Source organism: Myotis myotis, unplaced genomic scaffold (assembly GCF_014108235.1).
Source record: "Myotis myotis isolate mMyoMyo1 unplaced genomic scaffold, mMyoMyo1.p scaffold_m19_p_20, whole genome shotgun sequence".
NCBI classification, from domain to species: domain Eukaryota; kingdom Metazoa; phylum Chordata; class Mammalia; order Chiroptera; family Vespertilionidae; genus Myotis; species Myotis myotis.
In genome coordinates this window covers 21,255,671-21,280,288 of record NW_023416325.1, presented here as the reverse complement: position 1 = coordinate 21,280,288, position 24,618 = coordinate 21,255,671, and the positions used below count along the sequence as shown (strand labels likewise).

The window sequence follows — 24,618 nt, the reverse complement described above, 5'->3', positions numbered from 1 at the left end:
CTAACTTGGTGGGCCATGCTCTGCCCCCTCCTCCTGCGACCTCCTGTCTGCAGCCTTCCCCTTTCTGCTCCTGGCTTGGAGCTCCCCAAAGGCTGTGAGGGGCAGGGCTGTGTGTGGGGGGGGTGGGGCAGGGCAGGGCTGTGCGGGCCTCAGAGGAGAGCTGGGGTGACAGGTCACAGGGAGGAGGAGGGAGGGATGTGGAGCCTGTCCCATGGGAGAGGCACCGGGCTCCTCAGCTGCCCCCACCCAGCAGCTTTTCTAGGCCCCTGTGCAGCTGTCGCCCTCTGCCCCTCGCTGCTTCCTTTCAAGTTTTGGACTCGGTTTCTCTGACTCAGCCCTGCCCCCTCTCTGCTGCTGTCCCTGAGCCTGAGGCCGCCCCTTGGCCTCGAGCAGGTCCTGGCCTGTCTCCCCATAATGGTGCTACCCACTCTCCTGGAGTAGTTAGTGAAACTTAACAAATAAAAAGAAGCAGCTCTGAAGATTATAAATTGCACACTGAGAACGCCACAGACTGTGGAGGTGTGCGCAGTCCACAGTTCTTGGATCACACGTAGCAGCCTCCTACACTACCTGGTCCCTCCTGGCTCACCCCCCCGCCCGCATCCGCTCGGGGCTCAGGCCAAACCCAGGGACCTTCCTGACGACTCTCACCTCACACCTCACTTTCCAGTGCAGCCCACCAGCATCTGAGCAAGCTAACCTATCAGTTGGAGCATCTGCTCCCTGGTGGTCAGAGCGCATTACAGCGACTGGTCAAGCAGTCGAACTCCCAGCTGAACTCTGGTGGAGGGGACAATTTGCATATTAGGCTTTTATTATAATAGGATGTACATTTAATCTACTGTCTTTGGTGCTGCCCCTCCCTTTGGTGGGCTCAGAGTGTCCCTATATGTGGATGCCTTCTTCACCCTGCATGGCTGTTGATACCATATATTGGACTTTCGCCACACATGTTTGCAGCCCTCCTCATCCTGCTTGGGCCACCAGGCCTCTCTTTCTACCACCCGTCACGGATGCTCACCTTATTCTGCTCCACATGGCTTTAAGACTGAACAGTTCAGGAAGGGGAGGCGAAGAGAGAGAGAAAGTACTTAGATTTAAAGAGAGTGAGTTGACTTTAAAGAAAGACACTAAGAAAATAATTGGACAGATAATATACGGATCTGGCAAAAATTGAGAGCAAAGTAAGAAAATGGATGAGATTTGTGGGATGCTGGGCTAAATGATTTTTTTTTTTAAACTAGAGACACTAGTTTAGGCTTAAAGAGAGAAAAGGGCATTTTCCTCTCCCTCATATTTACTTTGTATTATAATTGTCTAAAAGATTTCTTTTTCCTCTAGGTTTCATTTTTTGAGGAAGAACGGAACATATTATCTCAGAGCACAAGTCCTTGGATCCCCCATTTACAGTATGCCTTTCAGGACAAAAATAACCTCTATCTGGTGAGTATTTGTGTCTGTCTGCAAGTAGCCAGTGCTCTGATACTGGATATCACAGTCATAGAACTGAATGTGGTTCTTGCTCAGACAGTCCATGGTACCTCTCATTCACTCAGTTGCTTTTCTGACTCCCAGGTGTCTTCCTGTTCTTCTTACCCTAAAGAGTAAGGGCTAGCCCATTTAGAAACAGCCCCACTTATCGTTGGGTAGTGTATCTATGGCTTAAAGGTCAATAATGAAAAATTATTTATTTGGGAATAGTCTGATATCACCTTTAATAGAGTCTTGCTTTAATTTTTTAATTGAGATATAATTGATATATAATAATTATATTTCATATGTATAATACTTTTTGATATTTGTATATATTGTGAAATGATCACCACAATAAGTCTAGTTAACATCATTAAATTTTTTTTTTTAATCCTCACCTGAGGACATGCTTGGAGATACATAGATAGATAGAGAGAAACATTGATCAGTTGCCTTGCATACACTCCTTGACGGGGGATCAAACCTGCAACCCTGGTATATGCTCTGACCGAGAATCGAACTGGCAACCTTTTGATGCACAGGATGATGCTCAACCAACTGAGCCACTCCAGCTGGGCAAAAAGTTTTAATTTTTAAAAATTGAGATAATTCATGATTATTATTAAGAAAATACAATCACTAAAGAACTGTATGACATAGAAGGGAAAATGCTCTTCCTTTCTTTCTAGTCCATTTTCTAGCAGAACAAATATTAATGGTTATGCATGTTTTCTCTGACTCTTAACTGTGCCTCATGGGAAAAGTATTTCTATGTCTATATTTATGACACATATGTATAGTTTATCTTACGAAAAATGGTATATTACTCTCTGCTCTGCTCTTCACCTTGCTTTTTGCCTTTAAACGATTTGTCATGGACATCTTTCCAGATTAGTACATAGAGATTTGCCTCATTCTTTGAATGGTGCCATAGGTATTTCTGATATACATGTAACATAAGTTGTAGAATGCTAAAATTCATTTTGGGGTCTTGTTTAGGTTCTCAGGGGTTTAAATTATTAAAGTAAAAAAATAAAATGTATCCTAGAAACACTTTTTGTCTGATTCAGCCCTTAAAACAAGACTATATAAACTGTATAGAGGCTCATGTAAGAGAGCGATGGGTTTCTATTTATCTTGAAATTTCACGGGGCTTCTTTTGGGGGACGTTACTGCCTTTATTTCCAACCTGGAATAAACAGTTTATTTATTTTGGTTTCATATTAGTTGAGAACCAATGCCGGTAGAGAAGCCCTCCTTCCGCCCCCTCCCCCCCTCCCCCTGCCCCCGCCCTAGCCTTCTAAGCGAGGACATTCTTAACAGACTGTGTTGGGAGACTGGCCTTGCACCAGCCACATGCTCCTTCAAAACCAGCACCACATCTGCTTGTTTATGGCCTGAAACTTCTTTTCCTTGAATATTGTCTGGGAAGCTTTTCTTCCTTGAGACCTGGGGCATGGAGGCCTGACGTTCACAAATGACCTTGATGTGTTTTCAGGTTCACTGATATCCTAGGATATTTGCTGCAAATGCAATAATTGCCTTGTGGTGTCTGTATCTGAGAGTTCCTTATGTTTGGGGGTGGTAGCAGACTTCTTGATTAGCCTGCAGAAAAGAAATTCCATTGAAACCAGCAGGGGTTTGTTGGTTTGTTATTGTTCTTGTGGATATTTTAATTAGAACTCTGCAAATGATTTAGACCAGCTTGTGAGCATAAGCTTTATTTTCAAGGCAATACAGGCAATCTTGGAACTAGGAAAGGCACTGATTTTTGGCAAAAGCTGAGCCCACAGTTTTCTGGTCTGCCTTGCACTGCTCTGTAAGCTCATATTTCTCTTCCTCTGGGTTGAAGAGCTCACCTTCTAGATATCCAATCTCATGCAGCTTCTTAAAACTACGCGTTGTTTAGGACTGTCACACTATCGAGGTCAGGTTTGGTAGGGCGATGGCAAATTCTGAGTGTTCTGTGTAACTCAGATGACAACTACTGGTCCAGTCACACGTGGCAAGCCACTGCTCAGCTGCGTCAGGGAAATGGTCTCTGTGGTGGCCATTGGGGATGACCAGAGGGAACCTAGGAGTGACCATTGTCTTTTTATTTATTTATTTTCATGGCTCAGGTTTTCAAAGCATATCTTCAGGAAGTAATATTTGGGCATTTTGAGAATTTTAAACTTTTTTGGTGTCCCCATTTACATCCTTACCAGTTGCCTTTGTCACAGCGGTAAGAACCTACCCTTTCTTTTTAATTTGTGGACTTAACTGGTGTGGACTTCTGCTTGGACATAGCCTTCCTGGAATAGCTCATGGATTGGGAATACCTGCCGTTCCTCCGCTAGGATGGCTCCCGGCTGCAGGGGCTTCCTTTTTGGGGTCTTTTAGCTGTGGGCCTTCCCTCTGGATTTTGTCCCTGGCATCGGCATCCTTAGCTTAAGGACCATCTTCTCAGGTGATCTACCCGCCGACTTGCAAGATGGGAATGATCACAAAACAGCTGCTTTCTGGAGTTCTGGTTGCCTCAGCACATTGATACCTGGTTGCAGCAGCATTTTTATGCCCTTCTTTAGTAGCTCAATTGAGTATCACTGATGGCATCTTGTAATTATCTCCTTGTCTGTGTTGTCTTCTCAATTACTGTGGTACTTTGGAGTAAAATGCTTGCTAAGGGTACAGTTTTCATATAAAAATCCAAACTTAGTATAGGAATCAAGGTGAGATTACAGATCCACCATCCCTTATCTGCAATTCTGAAACACCCAGAGCTCTGAATAACCTCAAGTTCTTTTGTTACTTATTTGGCAGCAAAGCCTGACTTGAACTCCAGCAAAACCTGACCTGAACTCTCTTATTTATTCCCTTTAGTGCGACTATTCATCCATTTTGCTGCAAAATTATGAATGTATTTTATTACAGGGTGCTATCCCAGGCCCTACCCTTGGGTGTTACATAATATAAAGTATATGCACATTTTACCCTTCTGAAACCTGGGAATGCATTCTGCTGCAAGATCAGGGGATTGTAGGTCTACTTTGGTATCATAAAGTTCTAAATTTCCATTATACCGTTTGACCACTTAGAGATCATCAAACCTTTGAAGTTTGGGGAAACATGCAAATCATGTAAGCTCCCCTGGCAGTTGAACATCATTGGTAATGCAAATGCATTTAATTGATGAAACACTTTATATTAATAAAAAAAAACCTATAGGATTCCACCTCTGATATATTTCTCAGCGCTATCTCTATTCTCCAGCCCTGCTTCTGCGTGTGAGTTCCGGCCGCCATCTTTTGCCTGCATTACTGCATTAACCTCCTAGTGTTCTCCCTGCCATCTGTCTTGCCCTTCCCCCAGGTCTTCCACACGGTGCGGCCAAGCCATCCTGCTGTTAAAACCCTTCAAGACTCCCTGCTGCCCCCTGGATGAAGTCCAGACCTTTCCATGTGGTTTACATGGCCTTTTTTTTTGCATATGTCTCCAGCCTTGTTGCTTACCATTTCTTTCCTTTCCCTTGACATTCACCCTAAACTTTCTTTGGTTCTTTGAACTTGGCTCTGACCTTTCTCCATGCTGTTCCCTCTTTCTTTGTTTCTCTGGCTTACTCTGATTTCAGTTTCTGGGCTTGGACCAGATGCTACTTCTTTTAGAAATTCTTTTTTTAAAAAATAATTAAAAAACTTTTTTTAATAAGAGTTGAGGTACAGTATAGTAGTTTCAGGTGCACAACCCAGTGATTGAACACTTATATAACTTACTCTTTGAGAAATTCCTGCCAGATTCTCTACTGGACTCATTGCACCCCTGTATTTCCTCTTTCTGAGCAGGCGTTGGTCGCCATCACCAGGCTACTCCCTTCATGGAGGGAGGGATTATGTCTCCCTTGCTTCAGTAGAGTTTCCCCAAGTAAATGCTTAAGAAATATTTATTGGATGAATACATGATTGATTTCACAGAAATTTGATTTGTATACAAATTTACTCATTGTGTTATGGAAATAATATGTTAGCAGTATGAGTTTTGTTACTCTAAAGTTTATAATGTAAGATAGACACTGGGATTTTCAAAATTTGGAGTGCAATGCAAGGAAATTGAACTTGGGCCCTTTGGAATTTTGATGGTTAAAAATTTCTCATTTGTAGTTACATACTAATGAATGTGGCTTACAATTCCTGGTATATAGAAAATTGTAGCAAGTTCGTTGTAACATCTGGTTCTATCTAACAGGGCTAGTCCTGCATTCTGGCAGGTGGCCCATGGAAACAGTGCTGTTTTAATATGGTTCATGATGAAATCTGTTCAGTTCTGAATAGCAGATGCCTTTGCCAGTGTCCTTCCACTAAGGAGCTGATCTTTACAAAGGAAACATGGTTTTGCAACTCATCACTTGTAATATTGTTGCATCTACATTCTTTGTGAAATTCTTAAAGCTTGCTGGTTTTGTATTGATGTTTTTCATACTGTGAATCTCTTCAGGCAGCCTTAGCACTGAGCCTATAACCCATGAATCTTCTTTCCCTCCTGTGGCCTTTTATCAGCTTCCCTCTGTTCATTCCCAATGCCCCTCTCCTCTATTGCACACAGGGAGGTATAGGTAGTTAAGGTATAAGCTAAGGCAGTGGTTCTCAACCTGTGGGTCATGACCCCTTTGGCGGTCAAACGACCCTTTCACAGGGGTCACCTAAGACCATCCTGCATATCAGATATATACATTATGATTCATAACAGTAGCAACATTACAGTTATGAAGTAGCAACAAAAATAATTTTATGGTTGGGTCACAACATGAGGAACTGTATTTAAAGGGCCAGAAGGTTGAGAACCACTGGACTAAGGTATTATAATGAAAAAACCACAAAATACAGTCCATGCAGGTGGAGCAGCTGTGATACTTCAGTGACCCGGTTTCCTTCCATCTTGTGACTCCCCCTATCTCACAGTAGTCAGCAAACTGCGGCTCGGCAAACCGCGGCTGGCGAGCCTCATGCGGCTCTTTGGCCTCGTCAGTGTGACTCTTCCACAAAATACCGGCTCTTCCACAAAATACCGACTTCTGCGCATGGGCCACGAAGTTTCAATTGCACCGTACGTGCGCGCTGCGCGTGGTATTTTGTGGAAGAGCCACACTGAAGGGGCCAAAGAGCCACATGTGGCTCACGAGCCGTGGTTTGCCGACCACGGACCTAGGATATTGTATTCATTGATGTGCTTGAACTGGGGCCATTTCATGCCTTTATTTACCCCAGCTGGTAGGAGAAAGGAGAGTAAGGCAGAGCAGCCACATGTCTTTTACATAGGATGATATGGAAGTGGGGCACATCATTTCCTCTCACATTTTGCTGACCAGGCCTTTGTCACATGACTACACATCTGTATTGTCTAGCTGCATGGCCTATATCCAGCTAAAATTCTTACTACAATGGAAGAATGGATTTGGGGGGCAAGTTATGTAGTCTGCCACAGAGATGAAAGCAGTGGGTTTGAAGCCAGGCTCCCTAGACCCACCTCCCAGACTGTTATCACATTATATTGTTGCATCCCAAACCACTTCTAACATGACCCTGGTTCTCATGTCCTGCTTGGAATTACTGCTCTATTCTTCCTGTTTCTCTTTCAATGCACAGCCATGCAATTATGTAGATGGTCTTTCCTTTCTGTGTAGGAGCAATTTAGAGGTGGGCTGTTTCCAGGCAGTGACCTGTGGCCTGTGTGAACACCAGCCTGTGCTGTCGTTGGGAGCCTGGAGAGAGCGAATACAACTTCATTGTTTATTTTACTGAAATGTGGCAGCTTGCGATAGTTTTGACAGCAAAGACATGTGCTGTTTTGATCTCACTGGTAAGATTACCCAGTTTTCAGGCTTGTCTCAAAACTCGCCAGCGTGTTCACGCGCTGCTGCTTCGGGAGCCAGGGTTTGGAAGACAGCTGCCCGTCAGAAGGAGGCTGTTACTTCCAATGTAGGTCCTTGTTTCATTACTGTTCCTGATCTGGTCTGTCCGGAGTCACTGGCCTTTTCAGCTTTAATTTTCTCAATGGCAAAATAAGATTTTAATACCTTTTATGGACCCCAGTTCAGTTGCTGAGTGTGTTACCTTCGGGGGGTTCTTTGAGTTCTCCATGCCTTTGGCATAGTTGTTTTGTGTCCTGGTGTTCAAGGCATATTCCAAGTGAGTGAATTTAGAGTTTTACCATCTTAGGTGTCCCTGGTTAGTTACATTCTCCCAGTTTGCCTGGCACCACCTCAGTTTCTAATTCAGTCGGTCTGGGGCGGGGCCAAGAATTTGCATTTGTAATTAGTTCCCAGGTGAGGCTGCTGCTGCTGGTCCCCACTCTGAGACCAAGGTCCTATAGTAACTGGTATAGCTATAGTTAGCGTCTGGTTCCTGCGTCTTCCTCCCCTCCTTCAGTATTAGTATTAGTATTAGTATTAGTATTAGTATTAGTATTAGTATTAGTATTAGTATTAGTATTAGTATTAGTATTAGTATTAGTATTCACATCTGAGATCCCTTTTCTGGTTCTTTTAGGCCAGGCATGTTACCTACTCACTCCCCTGCTGTTAGCTAGCCACAGGTGTTTCTCCATCCACGTTTATTTCCTTTAACCCTCCCTATGCCTTCGGAAATAGCCCCTTCATTAATTCATATCCTCTGCTGCCTAGTTTGAGTGTGCTGTCTGTTTCTGGCCAAGACTGTGGGTGATTCAGTGCTCAATGAGTTTTTGAATTCATGGATGAATCAGGCTGGGATTCATAGTTTCTGAAATAAAAGGCCTCCTCTCTTTTTCTCTTGGTCATCTTGCCCTTCAAGAATAATTTAGGGTCTCTGCCAGGGCCCACGCTGCTTAGAGGATCCCTTCCTTGCTCCCTCATGCCAAAGATCAGGAATACCGGGCAGAGCAGGTAGTGATGCCAATAGCGTCGTTACGTTTCCATGGCACTTTCAGTCTTGCTGATTGTAGTGCAGGCATTTCAAGGACAATATTACAGTATTTCTAAGTGATGGCCAGCACAGTGTGCTCTAACGACACCCTAGGCAAATTGGAACAGAGTACTAAAGAACTTAAATAGTCATACACCCTACATATGCATACATGTGTAAGCAAGTGTGCAGGTGTGTGTGTGTGTGTATACGTGCGCACACACCCACTTGCACACTCACTCTTGGTTTCAAATGCAACACAGCTGATGGGAATTGCCATCTTTGTACTTGGGGGTATGGACGCAAACACCAACAGAGAAGCAGATAAGACTTGCCCTTTAATTAGCATCTGCAGCTGCTGTCATCAGAAGGGTCTGTCTCTGTTGGCCTGAATGTCTTTGCTTTAAAAGAGCAAGTCCATTATAGCTCCGAGTTTGGCTCGTCTGTCAGCTGCTGTGCTTTCTGTGCCATCGCAGGGTTGTCACACTATTTAGGGCTATTTCACTGCAGGGCTCTTTCCTCCTCCCACTTCCCGGCCTTTGATTACCGTGCCTTGGCACTCGCTGTTCGGGTGACCTGCAGCTGTTCAGTGTGTGCAGGGACATCTCTCGTCCTTGCAAAGATGGGGGATTGTTGCTTCAGTGCCGACAGCCTGGTTATTTTCCAGCCCTTTGTTGTCAGTGATCTTGTCTTGATTTGCAGAAAGGCTCCAGGTAGTCATTGAAAAAAAATGTACACAACAGAAGTGATAGTTGTATTAAGGCCAAGTTTCGTACAAGGGCACCTTTGCTGTGGAAACTTTTCAACTGGTCGGAGTAGGGAGCCCCAGGCAGCGGGTCTAGTACAGGGCTGGGCTGGCTGCATCAGAATCACCCCATAACGCCCGAAAATGCAGGCCCCTGGGCCCCACCCATGGAGCTTGATCCATGGAGTCCGAGTTGGTCCCTGGAATCCACATTTTTAACAAGATCCTGAATGGTTAGGATGGGAAGAGACATACTTTACCCTTTCATGCTGCTTAATTAAAAATAAATTTTTTCATTCCATTAGAATTCCAGCTCCATGAAGAAAGCTGTTTTTCTAATATCTAAAGCAGTGCCTAGTAGCTTATCGTAGGCACTCACGTATTTATTTGGATGAATATATTTTATCTGTTTTAAAATAGTGCTTACTTACCCAAGTGATTCTGGTGAGCAGGCAGGTTTGAGGAGCCCTGCCCAAAGGACTTACCAGTCTAAGTAGGTTAGAAACCATATTTTTGGGGGACCAACATCTCACTGGGCACCACTGAATAGTAAAACCAAGTACTGTGAATGATCGGTTTGGAACAGCCTGGGCGGTAACTTCCGCCTTAATTTGTTGATAGTGTTCTGTTGATGCCGCTCTTAAAGACTCTTAGTTTGTGACTTTTTTTTTTAGGAATGTCAATCTTTATTCTTTTTTGTTGTTGTTAATCCTTACCCAAGGATATTTTTCCATTGATTTTTTTAGAGAGCATGGAAGGGAGGGGGAGAGACAGAGAGAAACATGGACTGGTTGCCTCCTGCACTTGCCCTGACCAGGGCTGGGGATTGAGCTTGCAACCGAGGTATGTGCCCTTGACCAGAATTGAACCCGGAACCTTCCAGTCCGCAGACTGATGCTCTATCCACTGAGCCAAACTGCCTTGGGCTCTTAGTTTTTGACTTTTGATGATGCTTTTGGAGCCTCTTGACGTGGTACCATTTTTAAAAGCCCAGATGTGTTTTCTGAAAGTGTCTGAGTCCTGGTTCTTTATTGTATCTCTAAGCTCAACAGCAAGATGATTGATTAAGCTGGGGTTGGCCCCAGCCACGCCATCTTCCCCATGGGCTCCATTCAGACCAGATGAACAGCTACCCCAGTAGGATAGGGTTAGGACATGGGTAACATCTTGGGATAGCCAAATCTACTCAATAAATGGCCAAGCTGAGTTCTCCTAGTGGTGCCCAGTGGGATTTTTGTATGGTAATCTGGAATCATATTGGTGGGTCGAGTTCGATTAGCTTCTTTGATAAGTACCCAGTCTATTTTGGTAGGTTTGTAATTTCGTATGTCTCTTTGGCCTCATGTTGTGGAGCATGCTGCCTAGCAGCTGTTGTAATTTTTGTTGCTTGTCTTCTCAATCAGCCCTGGTTTTGAAGAAATAAAAAGTTGTTTGACTTGTAGAAAAGACAAATCTAGTTTGGGCAGAGATTTCTAGCTCAGGAAATTTTATTTTTTTGAACAACATGCATATTTTTTTGCCTTTCTAAGAGATGGTTCTTATTTTCTAAACTGTTTTATTGATTATTACAAATAGACTCTTCAGGAGTAGATGCTAAGTACTAAATAGTGGTCAATTTGTGAGTTCTTAAAAGTTGTCAGTGGCTGCTATGCATTGACTTTCTCATCCTTAAACTTAAAAGCTGTTCAATTTTTCACATCTTTAATAGAGCCAGGTTAGAAAATTTATAACTGCTACGTGTTGTCATAAATATGCATTGTTCTTATTTTAAGACATTTCCATTCTAAAAGTGTGACTACTAGTGTTATCTGTGAATCTTGGGGGGATGTTTAAGACATTTTTGATGGTAATATGTATGTAAAACAGACATCAAAATTAGCATTCATTTACCCACATACCAGGGCCTATAGAGAACCAGGTTGAGATGAGTGGGTGAGCTATAGGCAACTAGGTGGCTCCTGTGGGCTCCTTTAGCACAGGGACAAGTAGCTTATGTCTGCTGTGAATTTGGGGGACATGAAGTCTACATTTTAGCTGCCTCCCCTTCTAAGTGTTGCTGTTCTTGTTAGTTCATAGATCAAATCAAATGGAACCTTACTCTTCAAATTGTCCAGTCTCTCGTTGGGTATCTGCCATGTGTGTGATGCCATGTGAATGGGGGAGACTCCAGGGTGATGTGGAGCCCTCCGGGAGGACATGCAAGTCACTGATTCCTTTCGGGGCCTCTGGCGTGGGGCTGGCTCGGTGTGGGGCAGAGTCTTTACTTGACTAGCCTGGGGCCCCTGGGGATATGTGCCAACGCTCCTTGTTTGGCTTGACTAGAGCTTTCTTCTAATTCTGGACTAAAAGCAAACAGGAGTTTGGAGGAGGATGGAGAGAATTCACTTCCCAGAGTGAAAGGACGCGAACAGTGTGGACGGCCTTGTTGGTGCTGGGCTTTGTATTGAGAGGGTTCTTTGGTGTGGGAGAAGTTTTTTGCTAATCAAATATTTTTCTGTTTGTTTTGTTAATCCTCACCCAAGGATATTTTTTCCATTGAGTTTTAGATAGGGTGGAAAGGAGAGGGTGAGGGAGAAAGAGAAAGAGAGAGAGAGAGAGAAAGAGAGAGAGAGAGAGAGAGAGAGAGAGAGAGAGAGAGAAACATTGATATGAGAGAAATACATTCATTGGTTGCCTCCTGCATGCAACCGACCAGGGCCAAGGCTTGAATCTGCAACCCAGGTATGTGCCCTTGATCAAAAATTGAACCCTCAACCCTTCGGTATGTGGGCCAATGCTCTAACCACTGAGAAACACCAGCCAGGGCACTAACCGCCCTGTGTATATACTAACAAATGTAATAATTTGTGTTTTTTTCCCTACGTTCACAACAAAGGAGCTGTACTTCAGCCTGCATAGGATGCCACTCCATAGATTACCATGGAGTGTGAATAGATCGAGTCCATTCATTTTTGATATCTGCATCTTAGCCCACTGTTTAGGTGGATTACATTTTAGCAGTCTCTTACTGATGGATAGTTAGGTGACGTCCAGGTTTTTTTCTTCTGTGTTACAAACAGTGCTGCAGTGAATCTGTTTATCTGTTTACAAACTATTACAAGTTCCTGTAAAATAGTCAGAAGTGGACTATGAGACCAAAGAGTATATGTTCACGTTTAAATATTTAATAGAGTCAGATTGCCTTCCACCCTGACTGACGGTTAAAGGCGAAGATGGTATCACATTTATTGCACGCCTGCTGTGTTCCGCTGGGCGCTGAGGGGAATGCAGAAGGGATGCAGAGGTTCGTTGTCCTCCAGGATTTCCATCCAGGCTGTGTACTCACCCTCGGGGATGCCTGTCAGTGTCGGTGGGTGGGCGCGTGGGAGGATTTAATTCAACTTTTCGAGCTTGCCTTGTAGACATTGTGCATGGGGTCTGGTACTAGTCTTTCGTTTTATTGATTCTCTTGGGGAACAGATACCATTTCCTTAGGGCAGGGACCTCATTCTACGTGACTTATAATACGCCTCACACATCTTCATTACTTTGTGGAGACATTGTAATTATAACATGTCAGGCAGGATTTGAGGATCTAATTGAGACATTTCCTTTTTGTGTGTGTGTATGAAGAATTAATAGCTTTGGCATTCTATACAGGTCATGGAATATCAGCCTGGAGGGGACTTGCTGTCACTTTTGAATAGATATGAGGACCAATTAGATGAAAACATGATTCAGTTTTACCTTGCTGAACTGATTTTGGCTGTTCACAGCGTTCATCTGATGGGATATGTACATCGGTAAGTGACACTCTCTGGTACACTACTGAGGGTTTAACTGTATCACCTAAGAGTTCCAACAATAGAATGAATGGATGAATGACTTAGGCATCAAAATAACATTTCATCTAATTTTTAGCCAGTCTTAACTGTAACTGGCTGAAATGAAATTTTCCAAAATGGCAGTCATTTCAGCTTGCCCATTCAGTGGAATAGATCTAGAATGGTAACGTTCTCAAGTTTGCTAGTTAGGTGTGTGAACGTAGTTAATTAAGACCAGGAGCTCTTAGAGGGGTCTTTACGTTACATGGTAGAAAGACAGGGTTTGACTTGTCGAAGGAGCTGACATACCATGTAGGAAGAGAACCATGGCATTGTACTTCTGACCTCGCCTGTTGTAATTTACAAAGGTGTTCCGCACGATCCTCGCTTGAAAAGGGTTTCTGTGCATCCTCACTATTTGATGTTTCATGTCCCCGAGAATGTTGTGGGAGTGGAATGTGGTTAGACCAGGAATCATAGGAGTCCTCCTCCTCCTCCTCTTCTTCAGTGTATTTTGCAAATGTGTGCTTATTATTTATATCCATCAATAGGGAGGTCTATAGCAGAACACAGACACTTAGATTTTTTTAAAATTTAAATTCTTTATTGTTTAAAGTATTACATATGTCTCCTTTTCCCCCCATTGACCTCTCCCCAACCATTCCCCCTCTCCCCCCACCCCCCGCCCCCCAGGACATGTCCTCACCCTCCTACTGTTTGTGTCCACGGCTTGTGCTTATATGCATGCATACAAGTCCTTTGGTTGATCTCTTAACACCCCCCTAACCACTCCCCCCTCTTCCCTCTGAGATTGGACAGTCTGTTCGATACTTCTGTCTCTGGATCTATTTTTTTTCATCAGTTTATGTTGTTCATTATATTCCACAAATGATGAGTTCATGTGATATTTCTCTTTCTCCGACTGGCTTATTTTGCTTAGCATAATGCTCTCTAGTTCCATCCATGCTGTTGCAAATGGTAAGAGTTCCTTCTTTTTTACAGAGCATAGTATTCCATCGTGTAGATGTACCACAGTTTTTTAATCCACTCATCTGCTGATGGGTACTTAGGCTGTTTCCAAATCTTAGCTATGGTGAATTGTGCTGCTATGAACATAGGGGTGCAAATGTCCTTTCTGATGGGTGTTTCTGATTTCTTGGAATTTATTCCTAGAAGTGGGATTACTGGGTCAAATGTGAGTTCCATTTTTAATTTTTTGAGGAAACTCCATACTGTTTTCTACAGCAGACGCTAAGATTCTTGGCCGAATCAATATCCTAGGTAAGCAGGCATTTGCTGATTGGCATGGAGAAGACAACACTAATTTGTGGCCTGATTTTCTTACAGAGACATCAAGCCTGAGAATATTCTCATTGATCGCACAGGACACATCAAGCTGGTGGATTTTGGATCAGCTGCTAAAATGAACTCAAATAAGATGGTAACAAAATGCAATAAGCTAGCTTAATAGAGGTTGTATTGGAAAGCATGCTGTGATCCTCATAAGTTTGGGAAATACTGGGATAAAGCTGAGTAACACTTTGGAGACTTTTTCTGCCAGCGTGTGAAATGACTTCTTGAGGGGGATGAGAGTGGAGATGGGGACCCAGAGCTGTTTCCCAGACTTACTTGACCTTGGCACCCTTTATGTATAACTAGAGGCCTATTGCAGGAGGATTCCTGCAAGAATAGGGCTTCGCTCCTGTCTCTGATGCTCCTACCCCGCCCTTCTCTGCTGCTTCTCTCCCGCCCTTCTCTGCCGCTCCTACCCCGCCCTTCTCTGCAGCTTCTCTCCCGCCCATCTCCGCTACCTCGGCTCCGTTGCTTGGCTTCCTTCTATGGTGTCTTCAGTCTTCGCTCCCAGCCGGCATATGCAAGTTAGCCTCCATCTTTGTTGGCAGTTAATTTGAATATCGCTCTGATTAGCCAATGGTGGGCATAGCAAAGGTATGGTCAATTTGCATCTTTGTCTATTATTAGATAGGATACCTGTTCACACCCTACAAGACATTTTTAGGAACATTCTTATAGTTGGTTTAAAAGAGAGAAAAATGCTTATTTTGTTTTCCCTGCCTGGTAGAGACTGTCTTCTGTTACATTATGTTTTTTTTAACCTTAAAATATTTTGATGAAATGTAATCTTCTTTATTTCAAATCCTCTATTTTTCATGCAGCAAAATTAAAGTTAATCATCAGAGCATTTGAACTAAATACCCTAAGTGTTAAGAACCAAGTGCTCAAAATGTTAATCCTGAGTCCTGGAACTATGGTAAAAATTAATAAATATCCTATGTGCTAAATAGTAAGGCAGGAGGGCAGCTATTGAGAGCAAGAGTGAGAATACTTTAGGGAAAAGATGACAAAGTAAAAAAAAAAATAGATTAAAAAAATCTAATAAAGTTGATACATATTAAAATGTGAATTTGGAGGTCAATTATGCAAAAAATGATAAGTCTAAGAGAAAATCGACTTAGGTTTTAAGACTCATTTCACAACTGAACCACTCGGTGACCTAGACAAGTCCTTATGAGTTTGGCCTTTTATTCTTTCTCCAGAAAATACTGATTCTAGTCAAAATGCACAAATTAAGAGGTTGAGGAGCTGCTCTTCGAAATGCCCCCCAACTGTGAGAGTTAAGTTCTTTTTGTAAAGGGCAATATGTAGAGTTACCTTTCTTTCTCAAATTTCTTGAAGGAAAAGTGGGTATTATTTCAAATTATGTTTTATAATCTATTCCTCTTGACCATTACATTAAGAATTAGATTATAGAACCAAAACATTTTGTTTTTAAAATTATGTGCAATTCCAAAACAGGCATGAAAACGTAGGTGTTGAATTTATGGTGGAATAAAGCTCCGCAAAAAAAGTTAAATACAGCAGAAGTTTTACCACATAAGATTAAAAAAAAACTTATACATTGCATTTATAACAAAATCTTATGCATCTAGAAATAAATTGGGCCATAGGTACATAATCTGATAATTGGAACATAGGTACATAGTCAGCACCATTGACATTTTGGTCTGGAGAATCCTTTGTTGTGGGCTGTCCTGTGTGTTACAGGATGTTTAACTGCATCCCTGGCCTCTATCCACTAGGTAGATGCCAATAGTACCTTCCCCTCCAGTTGCAACAACCAACCAAAAATGTCTCCAGACATTGTCACATGTCCTCTGGGTGGCAAAATCACTCCGGGTTGAGAATCACTGCTGTGGATTGAGAAGCATCTGAAATCTAGTTAATGTGTTTGCAATAAACCTGCTCAGAATGTGAGGCTAAGATCCAGTGTCACTGCTTGCTGAAGAAATGGGAATTAGGACGAAGGCCCTATCTTTGCATCTGGAGTCACTGTCTTCAGACCCCTTGTGGCAGAGACAGGACTCCCATTCATTTCCGGTTTCTGTTTTTCAGTGCTTCAAACTGCCCTTGTCACTGCTAATTGTAGCACCTTCACTCCAGCAGGGAGCCTCCCAGAGGCACTATTTTATTTGCAGCTCAACGAGCTTAACCCCAGATTATTTGGGTCAAGGAGATGGTACTCAGTCCTGTACACTCAAGAGTATTGCACTCCTCTCCTTGTGGAGACAGAATCATTCTCCAGAACTTCCTGCTTCTAGGGCCGAGCATGTGACAACCAGAGAAGTAGGGGTTTTTAGCACTGTTTTAAATTCAAAGGCCCTTTTATTATAGAAGACCAAGTATCTGCAATCTAGATCAAGTATGGATATCCTCCTATATATAAAAGACTAATGTGCAAATCGACAGAGCGGCAGAACGACTGGTTGCTATGACGCACACTGACCGCTAGGGGGCAGACGCTCAACACAGGAGCTGCCCCCTGGTGGTCAGTGCACTCCCACGGGGAGAGCACTGCTCAGCCAGAAGCCCTGAGCACTGCGGAGGTGGCAGGAGCCTCTCCTGCCTCCGCAGCAGGGCTAAGGCTGTCTGACTGATGGCTTAGGCCCACTCCCTGTGGGGACATCCCCCAAGGGCTCCCGGACTGCAAATTTCATGCACTGGGCCTCTAGTAGAATTATAATTTTTTTTTTTCTGTATTTTTGACCAATGGAGGTAGGTTAGAAATGTGTTTCCATTAAATAGAAGATTTTATGGCCCTGGCCAGATAGCTCAGTTGGTTAGAGTGTTTTCCCTATACACCATGGTTGTGGGTTTGACCTCTGGTCAGGACACATACAAGAAGCAACCAATGATTACATAAATAACATTTTGGAACAACAAAATCAATGTTTCTCAAATAAAAAAAAGTTTAAATAGAATGTTTTATAGCCCTTAAGTAGGTTCTAAATGTTTTTTTAAAAAAATATATTTTATTGATTTTTTTACAGAGAGGAAGGGAGAGGGATAGAGAGTTAGAAACATCGATGAGAGAGAAACATCAACCAGCTGCCTCCTGCACACCCCCTACCGGGGATGTGCCCGCAACCAAGGTACATGCCCTTGACCGGAATCGAACCTGGGACCCTTGAGTCTGCAGGCCGACACTCTATCCACTGAGCCAAACCGGTCAGAGCTCTAAATGTTTTTTGTACTCAAAATACACTATATAAAATTGAATCCACATTGATTGAAATTATTGTATGTTACCCCAAGTCTGTTAATCCTTTTCCTTACCACTCACAAATATTGTTTATGTATTTTGGATATTTGTGAATCTTAAATCTGTTGTTTTCTATCTTCCATTGTCTTTATTTCAAGCTTCTTAGAATATTGCCTTGGAGTATTTTTCTTAGTAAGTACAGGTAGACCTTACTGCCTGGAGATTTGGGTGTTCTAGGATGTGCCACTGACGTGCTGTGTGAGTTAGGTCACCCACTTCATTTATTAGAATTTCAAAGAATGGTAAACAGCTAACATTTTTAACCTGTCTCAGCTCAGGAAAACAATTGTAAGAAGATTATAAATAAAGATTATAAATCAGCCCCATTGATCAGTTGGAAACCAATAGGTGATAGCCATTTTTGAGATTTATGTTGGAGTGAGAATTTCTTAGCCCCCTGCTTCTGCAAAGGTGTATGTTTATGCCCTGGGCAGTGAGGTGGGGAAAGGTAGGTTGAAGCAGTTTTATATAGTCTTAGCATTTTATGGGAAGGGGCTTGGGAAGAGGAAAACAGTAGTTTTCTTACCTTCTTCTTGTCTTTCTGCTTATAAAAGAATCGGCTAGGTCAATCCTTTTCTTTCTTTTTTTAAAACCCTCTATTTCTCTAAATATGACAGACCCTTCTGCCTCTTAGTCATTTTCTTCTCATCTCCTTCTGAACTGGTGTATTTTTTTCCCTGTCAATATAGTGAAGATGAATGAAACTTCACAAAACGGGGGCCTTGTCAGATGGTGTGCTGGACTGGACTCTAGTACATGATTCCCTTTTTGATATCTCACCCATATTAGCTGGCTGTGAATTGCCCCCAGAGGAGAATGAAAGCATCTTGCAAAAACCTTATCAAGATGTGTGAGGTTACATATCAAACAGGTTTAATATGCTTGGAGGTCAATAGCTAATGGAAACTTAGTAATCATTAATGGCCATTAAGAGTCTGTTAATTACTGCTAATTACTATAGTAGGACATATACAAAGAGCAAGCCAAGGAGTATTTTTCTTTAAAATTTAGAAAATTTACAAAGGATGAGGCAGATGCCTATGGTCACATATCTGTTATGGGCATTACTTGGGGAGTTATCTGAATCTCTTTGATAAGTCTAACAATGAGTTTGAAAATGAGGGATTGGCAGTTTATACCCTTTGCTGGGTCATGCTGGTACACATGACCTAGTCAGGTTCCTTTCAGCTCTTTGGTTGTGGACAAGTAACCAAGCCATGTGAGCTGCAAACAGGGAGAACTGAATATTCTCAAACAACCTAGTGTGATGATAAAATAAAACCCAACATATGCAAAGGATGTACATTTGAGGATTGTGTATTAATGTTTCTGCAAGATAATTAGGCATAAAGGGTAAGCATTTAATCAACGATACAGTGGCATTACCAACACCTGGTTAAATCAAGGTATTATAGTGTTTATTTTCTTATTTGATATTTAAAAGATATTTCTCATTGTCAGTATTGATGGTTTTTACCAAAACCCTGCAATTTCATCCTAACCTATGTTGAGCTCATTAACATTTATACACACATTAAAGCACAGAAGTCTAGACTGAGGCTTCCCAGCATCAAGGCTTCCTCTCGATGTAAGCTACTTTCAGTTCCTTAGGCTTAGGGTGTGCTGTCTTAGACCATATGTTTCCTCCGTTCTCTTCACTTTTGTGCATCAACACAGGCCCGTGGGGTTCTTGGGAGGTGTGACCATGTAGCTTTCCCAAATGGGTATTTGCAGGGAGAGCCTGTTGCCCAAAGCAGTGGATGGCCCAAGTGTCAAGAGTAACAGTATCACGCTGCTTTCTGGGTTACAGTTTGGGAAAACATGGTGGGCCTGAGGCAGGCGGCGGAAACGGGGAGTCTGGAAAATGAATCCATTTCCTATCACACTGGGCCTCTGGGTCAGAGGAATAGACAAAATTAAACTTAGAGTTGGAAGAGCTTTGGGTCTTCATCACTGGGGAAAGGAGACCTCCTAGTGTCCTCTAAACATTCGCTTTCCTCTCAATTCCCAATCAAAGCGAATTTACTTTCCTGATATAAAGCCCAGCATTAAAGACATGTGGCCTCACCCATAAAATCTCTTGGCTCACAGAGGGGCACTTAACATCCTTTAATGGGGAGAAAGTTATTTTGTGCCATGTAACTGCTGATGTGAGAGAAGCCTGTTGGACAGCTGGTCAACACTGTATGTGATTAACATCAGGCCCTCTCTGGTTTATGGGGAAAAAGGTTAGAGAGGTGATCCTTAGACTTCAAATTTCATGGCTCAGTGAAACTTCAAAACAATTTTGAAGACCAAAAGGGTTGTTGCTGACTTACTAGGTTGCCTCCGAAGGGGTGGGGGGAGGGGCAGAAAACCTACTTCTGTCATGAGCATCATTTCAAGAAACAAAGGACATTTAAACACCAAAACAGCCAGAAGGACAAATTCTCAGAAAAAGAAAGGACAGTTCTTTAAATGGAAAATATTTAGCTTCATAAAAAGACTGCTACATCGTCCTAATCTTTTGTTGCCAAGGCCGGATGCTTGGGTGCCATTGGATTGGAGGGCCCTGGTTTCTGAACAGTGGGGAGGGAACAAGGAACTGGAGGAGGAGGGGTGAGGAAAGTGAACTCAGTAACATTTGACCTCTCGTGCAAATTTTCATATCTTGCCCTGTGGATGGATCAAAGTGAAAATGTTGATTCCAAATATTTAAACTTGAGATAGAACACGTTTGTAATATTGTGTTGCCAACTAGCTGCCAGTGTTTCAGTAATGGGTAGATTGATCTTAGAGATTCATCTTTAGGATTCATTATCACTGTGCTGTTTCATAAGTAAGAGAAGTTCTGTCATATCCGTAACGTGTACCAGAAAAGCTATCTTCCATTTCACGTGTACACTCCCCTCTCATTGCATAACCAAAGGGTATACCAACAGCTCTTTGCCCTTTCCCTCTGGATTATACTATGTGCTTAAAAAAAGTAGTAAGTCATTTGCATTTCCTAACAGTGTGCCACTCGACAGAAGGTTTGAGTGCCTGGAAGAAGAGTAATCAGCGGCAAATCAGTTTGTGTCTGAAATGTGGCTGTTCGCAATATATTTGAGGGTAATTGAAAGCTTGTTGTGTTCATTTTATTTATGGGTTTCCAGGTGAATGCCAAACTCCCGATTGGGACCCCAGATTACATGGCCCCGGAAGTGTTGACAGTGATGAATGGGGACGGAAAAGGTGTCTACAGCCTCGACTGTGACTGGTGGTCAGTGGGAGTTATTGCTTATGAGATGGTGTATGGAAGGTCTCCATTCACGGAGGGAACTTCGGCCAGAACCTTTAATAACATCATGAATTTCCAGGTAAAGAGCTATTAGTAGATTTTGAGGTAATATTAAGAAATGTTAAAAATTGTGGAATGTGCGTTTGTAATGTAAACCAGCAGTACTGGTTAATAACATAGCAAATACTTATACAGCACTTACTTTATGCCAAAAGCTGTTCTAAACACTTTGTTACTTGTAGTTTATTGACTTTTTAGCTGCCAATAATTAATTGTAAGCCTACGTCATTATTTTGTGCACCATTGAAAAAGAAAATCTGCTGCCAGTTAATCTTTGATATTTGATTTGAGTATAAGATGCATTTTGATTTCAGTGTTGTTAAATGTGAATAAATGTGAGTCTTAGAATTGATGAAATATAGTTTATTAACGTGGAAAATTCTCCAACAACCTGTGAGGTGGATATTATTATTTTCTTGTAACAGATGAGGAAACCAAAGCACAGAGTAGTTAAGTAACTTGTCCAAAAATAACACAGGCAGTCTGGCGTTGCAGTCCATGCTCTTGATGTTATGCTATATACGGCTTCGTAGTGCTGCGAGCTGTCGAATGTGATTGAGGGCATGAATCAGAAATACAGTAATATATATAAAGTAGAATTTAAAACTATTTTCTAATAACTGACTATTCACTATAGTGAGCCCATTTCTTAAAGATATGACAAATATAAATGTTTTAGTTTCAACCAAAAGGAAAAAGAGAAGTGTTTTCACAGGTTTTTGTATCTCACCCAATTTCATCTTTCTGGAATACTTAATACATATTTTTTCTATGTATAATACATATTTTATATGCTTAATACATGCATAGTTATTTGTTATTCTTGAGTCTCCTCTTGAGTTAAAGTTTCCACTTAGATGATTCTTGGGGCTGATTTATTCCCTTCATTTCAGCCCACCATTCAGCAATGAGTAGGTCGCACTCGCTACATTTAGGTATCAGGTTTACAGTGATGAGCAAGGAGAAGGTTCTCTGCCTTCTTCCTCCATCATCACACAGAAATCAGAATACATGTATGTGTGCAAAAGCAGAATACAGAGGAGAGTGCAGGAGGGAGTGATAGGGTGGAAGAGCTAGGCAGGGAAGAGGGGCTCAGGGTGGGCAGGGTTTTCTAGGCAGACAGAACAGCATGATTTGTTCAGGCAGCTTTAAATAGCTCATCATTGTGGGACAGTCAAGAGGGAGATGGGGAATGGAGCGAGATGAAATGGTAGAGGAGCAGGGGTCAAATCATGAAAAGTATTGAACCCTTGCAAAGAAATGAGGCCTATTCCTGTCAACAGGCCATTTATTTTGGGAGCTTGCCTTTGGTTCAAACTGAAGAGGGCACAAAACTTCCTTCTTTAAAAAAAAAAAAAGAAACTTGCATATATGAGAAGTACTTTCTTAATATTGGGCATATGAAGCTGAATTTGCTAAGGAAATTATTTTATTTTTTGGAATAGCGGTTTTTGAAGTTTCCAGATGACCCCAAAGTTAGCAGTGAATTACTGGATCTGATTCAAAGCTTGTTGTGTGGCCAGAAAGAGAGACTGAAGTTTGAAGGCCTTTGCTGCCATCCTTTTTTCTCAAAAATCGACTGGAATAACATTCGTAACTGTAAGTAGAGCTGCGGTTCCTTCAGTTCTGGGGTTGGGATTCAGAAACACTTGAGAATGATCTGAAATTATTGTGGCCCACAGAAGCTGGTATAAACTATAACAGTAAGGCTTTCATTATCTACTGGATAGAAAAGGCTGATGGTGTAATGCAGCTGTCTGAGTAATTCCACTTTAAAGTTGCTTGCACAGAACTGGGTCACTGGTCAAACTCCGTGGTTATGCGGCCTTTAGAATATTATCCCTCAGTAAGTTAGAGAGATGGAGTTTGAAGGTGGTCATTTGCTTCAATAGAGTTTCCTTCCAGAGGAAAAGTGGGCCTGGGTATTTCATTCACAGGTTAGGAAAAGGATTCCGAGATTAGGCAAAGTGCCCAGGTTGCTCTGCTAATGGCCAAGCCTGCAGGAAAGCCATAGATGCCTCGCATTTTCATTTGCTTCCCTCTAAAATTTTTGTGTTTGCCCACAAGCATGTAAAATCTATAATGTATACACAGAGTGGATTCATTCATATATCACTTTGTAATGAACTAATGCAAACTAACTTCATTAAAAACAAAGGCCTGATTTATTGTCAACAAAATAAAAATGCTTGGGTTTTTACAAATTGGTGATTTTTTAAAACCTTTTTTTATTTGGGTGTGTTGTTTATTGAATGTGTTCTAGTGACCTGACCCAGTGATTAGCATAGATTAGCCAGTCAGAAAGCCATTGGTCTGCTTGAGTGTGTTTTATTTTTGCTGATGAGGGGAGGTGGGGAAGTGGAAGCCATGTCTAGGTGGCAAAACCAGGCTTCTAGTTGGAACTGTTGTAATTATCACCGCTTGCACCTTTAGCTGGAACGTGTTGGGTTAAGATCCAGTATTGTCCAGCTGAAAGCCATTTTGATGGCTTCTCTAACCTCCCGCCAAAATATTTAAGTAGGTTGCACTTCCATAAGTCTTTCTTGGCTTTTTTTCCCTCTGGTAGCCACATTGCTTTATTTTTCTACTATTTAGGCATCAACCCCCAACTCTCCATGGTTCTGAGCTTTTAATCAGCAATACATTTTCAGTACAGTCTTCCTTTTTGCTTTTAGAAAGAAGATACAATTTCTGTTAGCTGCTATTCAGATACTTAATCTTTTCTTGCCTTGCCTTCTTATCTCTAATACTAGAGGCCCGGTGCATGAAATTCATGCATTGTCAGGGTCCTTGGCCTGGCCTGCAATCAGGGCTGATCAGGTTCCCCACCTCCCCACCTCCTCCTTCCCTCACTCCCTCAGCTGGGGCGCTGCTGGTCACCCACCATGTTCCATGCTGCCCCTAGTGGTCAGTGCTTGTCATAGTGAGCACTAGAACTCCTGGTCTGACCTTCGAACTCCTGAGGGGACTCTTTACATATTAGCCTTTTATACTATATATAGATTCTTGAATAAGCAGCTAATGGTTTATGCATGCACTTGTGGATTATGTCTAAGAACATATCTCCACTCAAGTAAGTCAGGGAATAGTGATTAACTTATTTTGTTTTTTTGGTAAACCTTGACTTTTCAGTATTGTATCAGAATTCTCAGATTTTGCTCTAGCTGGTTTGGCTCAGTGGATAGAGTGTTGGCCTGTGGACTGAAGGGTCCTGGGTTCGATTCCAGTGAAGGGCACATGCCCGGGTTGTGGGCTCCATCTCCATTGTGGGGCGTGCAAGAGGCAGCCAATTAGTGATTCTCTCTCATTATTGATGTTTCTATCTCTCTCTCCCTCCCTTGTCCTCTCTGAAATCAATAAAAATATATTAAAAAAAAAGAATTCTCAGATTTTGTTCTAGTCTTTTCCTTTCGGGCTGTTTATAGGTTTTAGGCTTTTGGGTTTACAAGTAGAACCACTGTTCTGTAAATGATATAGCCCTGTGGAGAATACATGTCAGTGTAGAATGTGGCCCATGCTGTCCATCATGAGGCCCATCTCTGAAGGTCATGGTTGTCTTTGGGAGGAGATGACTTTATGATGGATTACTAATAGTCTCGGTCATCTTCACACTTGTTGCTGCCATATTTGGCTCACTATTCCTTCTGTGGCTATCTTAATTTTTCCTTATGCTAATAAGTGCCCTCTTACTTTTTCCTTATTTTTAACACATGTCCTGTCCCTTCTCCCCCCGACAGACTCATTTT

At 42.2% G+C, this 24,618-nt stretch overlaps 1 protein-coding gene across 8 annotated transcripts in view; it reads left to right on the top strand.

Moving 5' to 3' along the window:
• The window catches only part of CIT (citron rho-interacting serine/threonine kinase), a 167,737-nt gene that overhangs the window by 17,456 nt on the left and 125,663 nt on the right, over positions 1-24,618 (top strand). For 7 of the 8 annotated variants that reach the window (XM_036353436.1, XM_036353435.1, XM_036353434.1 and 4 more), the window contains 5 exons: positions 1,342-1,443; positions 12,772-12,914; positions 14,283-14,376; positions 20,688-20,891; positions 22,318-22,471. In XM_036353436.1, the coding sequence (XP_036209329.1) occupies positions 1,342-1,443; positions 12,772-12,914; positions 14,283-14,376; positions 20,688-20,891; positions 22,318-22,471 (697 nt within the window). Of the gene's footprint in view, positions 1-1,341; positions 1,444-12,771; positions 12,915-14,282; positions 14,377-20,687; positions 20,892-22,317; positions 22,472-24,618 lie in introns of those variants that run through there. The other variant, XM_036353439.1, reaches the window with a different exon arrangement.